We start from the raw sequence: 11,517 nt of genomic DNA, 5'->3' as shown, positions 1-11,517 counted from the left end.
CTTTAACTTTCTATTATCACAGTTGTGCCGCTGCTTTAATATACAGGATAAAACAGGCTATAGATGACTGGGGTGACTATTCATGATTATTATTATTATTATTATTATTATTATTATTATTATTATTATTATTATTATTATTTCAGCATAGTCCAGCCCAGAGATTGATTTGTAAGTCCTGGGCCCCTGGGCAGGAAATGGCCACACCGCATGAACCAATGCATGTGGAGCAGTGCCTGCCCACTTAACACATGCAAAATAAAAAGCATACATTACACATCCTTTATCAGAGTTTGAGTTGTCTCAGTGCTACACAGAAGGTGCTGTTACCTTAGGCAACTGGCAACACACTTAGTGTGGCCTTATGGTTATCAGTGTTTTTATTAAAATGCTTATCAAGCTTTAGTTAAAAATATTTAGGACTAAACTGACCAGTGATGGGTTACAAATTCATACCTACAAACCAATAACACTTCTGAAATTATTTTAAATTCTGTGATGTTATATTCATTGGCGTAATGGCCTAATCATTCGCTTCTATTCCCTTATATATTCCCTAATATATATATATTTATTCGTTTTATTTTATTTATATTGTTAATAGTAGTATACTTTCAAACTCTCTGTCCTGCTGTAATATGTGAATTTCCCTCTGGGATGAATAAAGTGATCTAATCTAATCTAATCTAATCTAACCTAATTTATGCTTGCTGATGGCCCCCTAGTGGCCAGGGGTTCAGCCACTCTGTCTAGCCAGAATATAAATTCCTTTCATGGTTTATAAGAAAACTTGTCCAGGGTCAGATTATTGTGCTAAAAATGGTGTATGCAAAATGCTAAAAATTCTAGCTAGATGCACTTTTGATTACCTTTGCTCAGACACAAAGAGGTTGAGTGAGTGAGAAACAGGTCACTGCAGTTTCTTTGTGGGGGATTAAGGAGGCAGCATTTAAGTGACGACCAAAAGTTTTTTCTTCTGCTTTCCATAGTTAATTCCCCACAGAAGCTGTAGATAATTATGAAAATAGGTATTGCTGTGGCTTGCATGATGCTATCATGGGTTTATGACTGCAACAAGCATTTCTGTAACACCTTAAACTCTTCAAATTATTCAGTTTCTACTATGAGTTATTCAGTAACTACTCAGGAACTTTAAAAAAAGTATGTATTTAAGAAAAATGAGCAGTCTAGAACTGCCAACAGCTCCTGGAAGTTTCAGGGATTACATTTTTTATTTAAAAGGTCTGTTGTGACATTTAGTGCATTTCTTAATTCTGATTTCGTATTTGCAGTTAATTTGAAAAAAAAAAAAAAAAACAGCTGTGAAGACTGAGGTTAAATTAGCACTTTATTCTGTACAGATGAATATGCCTATATTAGCTAAATAATGTCCCAAAGCATCTAAATATGCATAAGTATGCATGTAAGTATGCATACTCTACAGGGCATCCAAGCACTTTTATCCTTCAACTATGCACATATACATTCTGCACACAGCCCATTTACAGCTGGTCAACATAAATCATACTTTACACAGTGTTTCGTTATGATTAATTGAGAGGAATTAAACAATTGTGATAACAAACACCCTTCTGCTTTGGCTGCCAGATGAGGCTCCATTTGTTTTTCTATGACCTCACTGTCATTTCTCTTTTTCTCCTCCCAGCACACATATATCTGCACTGACTGAGGGGCCCATGCTGTCCACTCTCCAGCTGCACCCTAGCACCAAGAAAGCAATAACACTTAGCTAGCTGCCTGGAATTCAAAAACAATTGTACTATATGTCACTATTCTTCCAAGATTTTTTTCTTTTTTATGTAGACCATTTTAATTCACAAATTTAAAACTTGTGCAAAACTTTAAACTTTTAACCTAGAGTATAATGAAGTGATTTTCTGATTATTTAATTATCACATCTTTGAAAATCACTTAAATATTAAATTATCCTCTTAATTCCTTTTGTCTTCATGCCATTTGAGGGTGTCACATTTCACAAGCATGATAGTCTTCCCTTTATGGGGTTTATGTCCTTTTTAGTTTTAAGCTCTTTCTCAGCTGCTCTGTTATCCGGAGGTGAAGGGTCCGTGAGGAGGTCTCCAGTTGGTTGGCGAGGTTTGTTGTAGCGCGCAGCATCCCTTCAAAGGTCAAAGACTCTTCACTGATTCTTATGGAGAGACACAAAGCAGAGGTCTCAGAGTTTTTTTATTATGTTTAAAAATGGGAAGGCATACGCAGACATAATCCAACATGGTCTGAAACAGCTTTAAATTTAGAGGCCTGCAAAGGGCTAAACCCACATTCCTTCCAACTGTTAATGCAGATGATGGAAAACCCAGAGAGCAGAGACAAGGCAAATCTGCACAGGCTGGTCTGGGCTTTTTTTGTTATAGTCATTGTACCTGTAAGCTAATACATGTATAGATTTATACCATATATGGAAGTAATAATAGCTGTCTTCACACAAGACACTCTACAAGTCTACAACTGTAACTCCTTTACTATTGCCAATCTAAAACGGAATCAAAGAAAATAGAGCTTACATATCCTGTGAGATACAAACAGTAAAATTGAAAATAAATATATCATATTTTGAATCAAATTGCAAAATTGTGTTAATTGAACCCTAATGTGTTTAAAAAAAACAGCAATGAATTCATTTTCCTAAGTGTTTTTACGTTCTTGCCCATTAAAGGGTTAACTTTTCCCTGAAAACCTTTAAAGATAGAAATTATATAAATTGAATTCAGTTCTCTCCTCCTAAGAGAAAGCATTCAGCCACAATTGTGGAGGTATTTTAAACCTTTCATCAGTAACAAATTGTTTAGGGATGAATTATTTGCTCTTGTATGCTGTGACCAGACCTGTCTGCTTATGGTGAACTATCAGGAGTTTTCAAGACCACAACCATGTACACATAGTACTGATACTTTATAGTTATTAGACCAGTTCTACTTACTTCTGAATTCCAGCAAAATCAGCACCTTCTAACTGGTCCTCCAACTCCTCAGTTGCCTTTTTCAACACTCCCACACAACTTGCATGATTCTCCTTGATAGCAGCAATATTTTCTTGTATAATCTCTTGATAGCTCTGATCCCCCATTTCTGCTCCAACAAACTGGATCAGATTCTCCATCACTGCCTGATTCCCATGCTGGAGGGCTTTCAAATAAGCCATCTCCTCCTTGGCCACTTGTAATCGCCTGGACATAGCCTGGCTGGTGTGGAAATTGACCGAGCAGCCATCAGCTTTGCTGTCTGGAATGACTTGAAAAAGCGGCTTGGTCCAGTCTGTGCTCCCAGGGTTGGCTGGATCATTATAGACTGTGTTTGGAATAGGAGTTGCGGTAGTGGTGAACAAAAGCTCTGGCATATTGCCTGATCCCCAGTCCCCTCCATCACCACTCTGGCAGTGGCCTAGTATCAGTGTTGCTATGAATAGCAATGCACACAGCGTCCAGCGCTGCTCCATTCTGGCCTAAGAAAGAGAATTGGTTTACTATGGTGACCTTTCAAACCTGTAAAGAGTTATAAATGAGACCACAACAGCTGAGAGATGTAAGAGCTTTTCAATCTTGTCAGCTATGACAAGGGTATTCTTGAAAAATAAGGTGTTTTTGCCAAGACATGACCTCAGCAACAAAATATATAGTGGGTTAATAAATTGTGTTTGACCTCAAGCTCCACAGAGACCATTAAATTTCTAAATCTGGCCTGGAAGAAACCACAATTTGAGCAAACATCCGAAATGTAAGCTTATCAGAAGCTCATATATGTATGTTTTGTGCAGTAATTAGATTCATAACAATAATTTATTAGTGCTGATACATTGCTTCATTAATATGCATTATCAAAAAATTTTTTCCAGTTTAATCCTTTATATATAAACACTTTGAGACTCTTTACTCAAAATAATAAAAAAAGAATGATGATGCGAAAAAAAAGATACAAAATGAATGACAACTTCTAAGCTCAGAAGGTACAGACAAGCCACTGAATCTTAAAGAGGACCTCATTCCATGTGAATTTTGTAGCTTGCATTTTGACTTTGGTGTTGGAAGAGGTCAGCGCTACATTCAGTGTGGTATCTGCCAGCTGTGCATTCTCTGCTAAAGTGGTATTTTGGAACATGTGGTGTGAATTTCACTGATTTTATGTGCACTGAGCACAGTTTTATATGTCCTGGTTCTGAGGTCTAGTGTGTGAAGACACTGAGAAGGTTAGACTGTTTATGAACTCTGCCAATGTATGGGGATAAATGTGGGCTTACTTTCAGGGAAAGACTCCATGAACACAGCTTGAAGAGAACTGTGCAAGTAATCTTTCAACAAAAAGTCCATTTCCGTGGTTTTATAAGGTGAGTTAGGGGCACAATAAATAAATAAATTTAAAAAATCCTAGGATTTAAGGATAACAGTTTAATTCTTCTTCAAATACTGTCCACAATGCCCTGATCCATGTTTTTGCCTCAGTCTTTTCTGTAGTGACATTAAGCCGTTCACATCACAAGGACGATCTTTCAAATTTTGATAATTACATGTCAGTATGCTCAAGATTTGTATTTGTAGATAAGTTAGACATAACTTCCAGTGTCAACAGTGATAAATTACTTCACTTGATTTAAAAAAAAAAAAAATGAATATGCATTTTGATGATTTATAACAGGTACCACCAGTAATGTTTTGGTGAAGTGTAGGGTCATGCGAAGCAGCGACGTTACTCAATTAGGATTTTAGGAGGAACCTCTTCATCACCTTTTCATCTTAATCACTTCATTTCCTATATCTCCTCAGTTTACATACTCCTCCATGAATGACCTGTCTACTCTTGAATGTTTCACCACTCATCAACATATGGCAACTTGTCTGAAATGTGATAGCTGTCTGTGAGTGAGGGAAAGTCACAGTCAGCAGCTCTCTTTCATGCCAGGGTTGGAATTTGTAGGCTCATGCTATTTAAAAAAAAAAAAAAAAAAAAAAAAACACTTCTTTTGCAATTCTAATGAAATTTCTTATGTAGTTAGTCTTGCTTATTATAATAGCATAACATATCTAGGTTACAGTGGAATCCACTTTGCACACTAGATGATTTACCTGTCATAAGAAAGTATTTAAAGCCATAAACCAGAATTTTAAACTTGCACATATAAAAATCTGTGCAAGCTGTGTTTCCCGTTCTGTTTCTAATTACAGCAGACTGACTTCATCAGTAATGAACCTATTTTCTGACCGTAAGGATGTCACAGCTAAATAATGAACTGTTTCATAAAAAACACTGCATAGTTTGAACTGAAGTCTTGCATTAAAATGAAATAGTGAGACAGTAATTTTGGGGAATGCATTTTGAACAGCACCAGATTGGTGTAAGCATTAAGATCTTAGGAGAAACACAGTGCAGTTTCTGTGTTTAACATTTAACTTAATATGTTAAACATCATTGCAAATACGGACTGGTGGACATATGGACATGTTTCAAATCCACACAAAGTGAATGTGTGTGTGTCACACGGAGACTGCTCATTTTAGCCCATTTTGAAACAGACAATGGCTAAAAAGTCTGGATGCAAGTGGCTGTTCAGTTTCTGCTTCATCATAGTTCTTCTGGAAGCTTCAAATGTCTCATATAATAGAAAGGAAAATAAGGTATTTAATTGGGGGCACAAAAGACTTCTGCTTCTGACCTTTACATTTCCATAGGTTCTGTTTATTCTGCCAGTGCATTGTGCTATTTAAGGAAATAAATGCCAAAGCAGTTTTATTAAGTGGTTAATAAAACATAAATACGGTATGAATCCATGCAAATAGAAGACCACTATTAACCTCAAGTGTTCATAGAAAATTGTGCCACAACTTCTTTCCTGGAATGGTGCAAGGAAAACTAATCAGCATGTTCCATACTGAATGCCAAAGATACAGCTGGGTGCAAAAGATGCCATACCCCATGAAGAAAATGCAGAAAACAACTATAAAACCACATATAACCATATGGCCAAATAGTGTGCTAAGAAATAAGTGGTTAAAGAATGTTATGATGCAAATATTCTCTAATATCTTGTGTTTCATCCTTTGCCTTTATAACTGCTGTGGCTTATTGCCTTGTTTCAGGGCGCATTCACATAATGGTTAGTCTTACCTACCTAGAATTCTTTCCTAATTGTAAAATAGACACTTTTGTCCGTTTTTCATTCAGAAACTATCAGATGCAAACTTTATAGTCGTAGTCAACAGTATAGTCATTCTTGACATTTGTTCTGTGTTGTTCTTTCACTTAATGCATAATAAAAACAGTAGTTTTTCTTTTTCTGGCTCATATTCCTCTGAGTAAACTATTCCCCAAGAGAATCTATTGTTATTTCAGTCCATTTCTGGAGGACCTTTAAGGCTGTCTAGCCTGCCCAAGTAATGTACTGACTTAAGCTTTATACACACCTTATAGCTATTATTAAATTTTACATGAGGGGTCTGTTTCTTATATTTGTAACTATTCACAAGTGCTGCATGACAATAAGATTCAAGTTGTCTACAAAGCAAGCTTTCAGACTGCCTATAAACAGAGAATAAACAGATAATAACCATAACATTATTCAAGAATAAACAAGTTTGTTCCATTGTAACTGAAAGACAAAAGAAATATAAAAAGATCATTTTCAAGTAATGCTTTATTTTTCTTCTTCTTCTTCTTCTTCTTCTTCTTCTTCTTCTTCTGTTTCTTCTTCTTTCTTCTTCTTCTTCTTCTTCTTCTTCTTCTCATGTAACTCAGAAACCTCACAGGGCTAACAAGAACAAAAGGTTAACAAACTTACCCAATTTCAGCCAATAAGACCAGATTCTTCAGGGGCTGAAAGGTAGCACACAAAAAATCAATCCATCAGTGACTTCATTGCTCTTGTTCCAACATAAAAGTCTGTAGAGTAGCTTGGAAGCTCAAAAGTCTTTAACCCTGCCTGGTAACTACTGTTTGGTAACTACTTTTGCAGTCGAGAGAGGAAGACAGTATAAAAGAGGGAGACAGAAAAGTGCAGAAGGAAGGGGAGGGTGTGTGTTAATCTAGTAGACATCTGTGCTGAGCTTTCAGACAGAGAGTGAAAGTTAGTGGACCAAGGGAAAGCCTCTCTCAATTTTAAAATGATGGTTTTAATCAAACTGCTCAAAAGGCATTGACTGGTTAAAAAATAAAATAAAATAAAATAAAATAACACAAAACAAAACAAAACAAAATAAAATACAATGTTGTTCTCTAGCATAATAAGTTGCAACTATTTTTTAGAGTCTGTTTTCTTGAAGGTATAGTGAGTTCAGATACACCACTAGTGACTAAGCAGGTCTATACACAATTGAAGTCACTTTACTCATGTTACTGCTGATACACTGACAAGTACAACAAAGTTGGTAAACAAAAGGTAATTCCTAGGAGCTGTGTGTGCTTGACAAAATATCTCAGATTTCACTGTTGTATTGCAGCTCTGTAACAGCCTATTGCAAATGTGTCCCAGCATCTTGCGCCATAGTCATTAATAACTGGCCTCTAGAGTGGTGTTTTGGCCAACACACTGGGTAGAATGCCGTAAAAATTGAAATGCAATGAATTGGTCATCAGATATGATTAAAATGGAAATGACATGGTACTTCACAAAAAAAATTATAGCAAGCGTTGCAGGTATGTGTGTATAGATAGTTGTTAATGCCAGACCATGGCAAACTTAATTCTATAAAGAGCTGTGTACTGCATTTATTGCATTTATAAATATGTTGTAATCAGCAGGTAACAACCATATTTTCAGTTGCTACATCCAACCTTCAGTAGGGCTTTGGGAGAAAGCCTGAGACTCATCGGTTCAGAGCTAGAGCAGGAACTGCACTGTGCTGCTTTATTGCACCTGTCATTAATGATGAGTCCATTCTGAAGGGAGACAGAGACATAAAACCGACAAGGAACAAGCACCTTTCCATCATTTTGTGAAATGCAACATGTGGTGCCGTTCATAACATTTGCCTGCTACAAAGAGACAAGATCCATGATTTTATTCTGCACATGTGTGCAAGCCATCAAGTATATCAGACATGATGATGAAGGTAAATGATTTATTGTGTTTAGATTCTTAGCAAGGTTTTCCTTCTTCTGCTTTTTTCCTTTCTTCTTCTTTCAACTTAATACATTTTGCTTTTAGTGCAATACCTTTTTTCTATCATGACGTAGAATCATTGCAGGATTAAATCCAACCAAATAATAAGCCAAGAAATTTAACAGGCAACACTATTTCTGCCAATACTTTTAAGTGTTTTATTACATTTAATAGATTTACATCTATCCAAAGAGCTCCATACAAGGTAGCAAAGATATACATACTGTATATGCATATGTAAAAATTCAATCCCTGTCATACTGAATGCACAGTTTATTTCACAGACAATGATTGAGAACACGGACTGGTTGTATGTTTTTCATCCTTTTTGAAATAAATGTCAGTATTATAAACATTTAAATGCCAACCATTCTTCAGCAGAAACAAGAAATTCTTTCAATAAAACTTAAAAATATGTATATAAAAAAGCATGTTCTTCACAAAAGCAATTCTGGTAATTACATTTCGTGGTACAAAAGTAATCCACACTAGAGAGTATCAGCATTTAGGAACAAATAGGCTATGAACAATAAAGACTCACTAGTTAATTAAAAACATCAAATGTTGTGCAAATTTGTGAATAGCAGCTGAATTCCAAAGGCTTTAAAGTTCTCCTCCTCGTATTCAGTCATGCAAAAATGAGGCATGTCCTAAAAAGCTGCACCCCTACAGTAATAGCACCAAACTCAATGTCCACTGGAAATGTTATAAACCTAAACCTAACTCTGTTATTTAGTTAGTAGTACAGTAGTACAGGAGTGGCATAAATAGTGCACTACCACAAAACTATTTTGTAAGAAATGGGACAAGCGTTTAATTTTTTGATTAAAATTAGGGGAAAAAAACTGTTTTGTCTTTGTGTTTGTGGAAGAGGGAGTCTCAACAACTGGAATTTTGAACCAAAGTGAGCTGGAAAATACGACTGCGAGGATGAATTTTAAATGGCACCATAACTACCCTTCCCACCCCTTAGCTTCCACATTTGTGTCACGGCATTGTTGAATTCCAAAGAAAGTCCATACAGAGACAAAAGAACACATGAACACAGTGAAGAATTTATTTAATCACGAGTCATTGTTTATTAATTAAATCATGACTACTTTTGCTTTCTCTTTATTTGAGAGGTATGGTTTTATGCACTTTTACCAAAAAAAATTTACATTTTGCTGCTGAAACTTTTATTTAGACCTTCAAAGTACTCGTTACAAATCTTGGCAGTCTCTTCCTCTTTCATCCAGCTAGTGACTTTCTGCTATATGTTAATCAAATGGGCTCTCACATTTTTTATTTTCTTTCAGTTTAAAGCGTTCAATCAAGAACGTCAGTGTAGAAAAGACTATAAAGAATCGTGCCAAATCTTCATCTGCTGTGACTTTCTCATGTCACTCAATGTAGTTATATAGCTATAGCTATTTGTATGCATCTGAATATGGATAAGCCACAAGACTGCAGGGTGGAACTTGAGGATGAGAGCCCCTAGCCCTTCCTCAGTAAAATGTTTCAATATACAGGAACAAACACTCATAAAATGAGGCATCTCCTTTGCCTCTCTAGAAATCCTGAACTCCGTCTAATTTAAAAAGCGTGCTGAGGTAAGTTTCACTAATTTGCTATATTTAACTAATATTAGTCATCTAGAGACTGAATGATGTTTTCAGATAAAATGGCATAGTAACAAAAAGTATAAGTTTTATATATTTGATAAGTAACAAAAGTTATTGTCCACATGAAAACATGACATAATTCCATCAGTTAAATACATTTACTTCATAATTTACTAAATTTACATTTATTCAAGTTTTTTGTTTGCTTTCACTTGGGTATATTTTGGGTTAGACAATTCCACTTTTAACTCAGTAAGATTTTGACACATCGTCTACACTTAAGTAAATTTTCTCAGTACTTTTGTTTTACCTCCATTCAGGTGCAATACATTTAGGTATATGAAAAAACTCAAGGCTTAATTATAAACAGACAGCTAGCCAGGACTGTACATGCTATGCTCTCACCTTGGCTGCAGAAAAAATTGCTGCCAGTCAGCAATGTTCCCTGCACACATTAGTTAGTGTCACTTTCAAAGTCAGAGGGCTAGAAAGTCAGCATCCTCAGCACACACCTTTTGTGTGGGTGCTTTTAAAGTGGCCAGTGATATACATATATAAATCACTGGCCACTTTAAAAGCACAGTGATGTATATATATATATATATATATATATACACTATGTATTACCCAACACATTATCTCATCTCAAAAGTGGCACAAACAACTTCAGGGCCAGATGGACTACCTTCAATGGTTGATGTTTTTTGACCTTGCAATGTAGGCTAATTCCCAGTTCTGGGAATTAAAGCTCCAGCAAATGCATCCGCAGTATCAGGCCTAGCATCCATAATAATAATAGATGCTGAAACCGTACATGTACAGAAAGCAGTGAGGACTAGCAAAATGCAGGACAGTAATGCTAATGAGGGAAAACTGATTCGGGGCTAACAGACAGTATGGACGCCCATAGTACAGTATTCTATAAAAAATGCTTGCAATAAAGCACACTCACTGGGGTAGAAATTATCCCTAGCTGTTGCAATTTTAAAGCAAAAAGATGAATAGTTAAATGCAGGCTGAAGACTGAAGCTTGGGAAAAATAAAGAAGTATGCCGAAAGTACGCTAATCATGCACCACTCCACTGCACAAAATACTAAACTTCATAAATCTCTGGGGATTAAATGGGTAGAAAGAAATGAAAGAACACTACCACCAGGGTTCTAAGATAGGTCACCTACAACTCCAATCATGGACTGTTAAGTTGCTAGCTCCATATCATGTTCAGGTAGTCTGCATGAGTCAAGAAAAAGAAATGGAAAGATGACTGTAGGCAGTGGTATTTATTGCAGATATATATTGCAAATTATTGCATTACATGACTTTGATCTTGGTGTGCACATGATCAAAGAGGTTTCCAGATTTTTCGCACCTCATCTAGCAGTTAAGACAGTTAAATGCAGACTCTTAAAACTGACCCTGAAGGAAAGTATGCTAATTATATCCCACTCCATTGCACACAGTGCTAAACTTCATAAATCCAGGGAGATTAAATAGCATGAATAGCTGCTGATCTCATGTATGTGACTTTTATCACCTTATCACCTTATTTCCCTTATCACCTTTTTCTTCCTTTCATCTTCTTTGTATCCCTGTTCTCATGACTCTTGCCTCATGAAAGTTCATTTTGTGAGTACTTTATATCCTTCTTTATAATGCTGCCTGTATGATCTATTTAATTTTTCTTCAACTTGTCTTCAATCCCAGTAAAACTTCTAAATTAGGAGGTGAGAGAGATACAATATCTTAAAGTAGATATTATTTCAGATTGAGTGGTTTGGCAATTGTGCC

The 11,517-nt window shown here is 35.9% G+C and overlaps 1 protein-coding gene across 1 annotated transcript; it reads right to left on the bottom strand.

Moving 5' to 3' along the window:
* Nucleotides 1-1,330: 1,330 nt before the first annotated feature.
* si:ch211-142k18.1 (uncharacterized) lies at nt 1,331-7,011 on the bottom strand. Its single transcript, XM_026944605.3, has 3 exons — nt 6,805-7,011; nt 2,960-3,480; nt 1,331-2,167 (listed from the first exon to the last, which is right to left on the bottom strand). Exons 2-3 carry the CDS (start codon nt 3,472-3,474, stop codon nt 2,026-2,028), a joined length of 657 nt encoding a protein of 218 aa, XP_026800406.3. The 5' UTR covers nt 3,475-3,480; nt 6,805-7,011; the 3' UTR covers nt 1,331-2,025.
* Nucleotides 7,012-11,517: the final 4,506 nt, after the last annotated feature.

This window comes from Pangasianodon hypophthalmus, chromosome 19, assembly GCF_027358585.1.
Source record: "Pangasianodon hypophthalmus isolate fPanHyp1 chromosome 19, fPanHyp1.pri, whole genome shotgun sequence".
Taxonomy (NCBI): domain Eukaryota; kingdom Metazoa; phylum Chordata; class Actinopteri; order Siluriformes; family Pangasiidae; genus Pangasianodon; species Pangasianodon hypophthalmus.
This window is presented reverse-complemented; position numbering and strand designations above follow the sequence as displayed.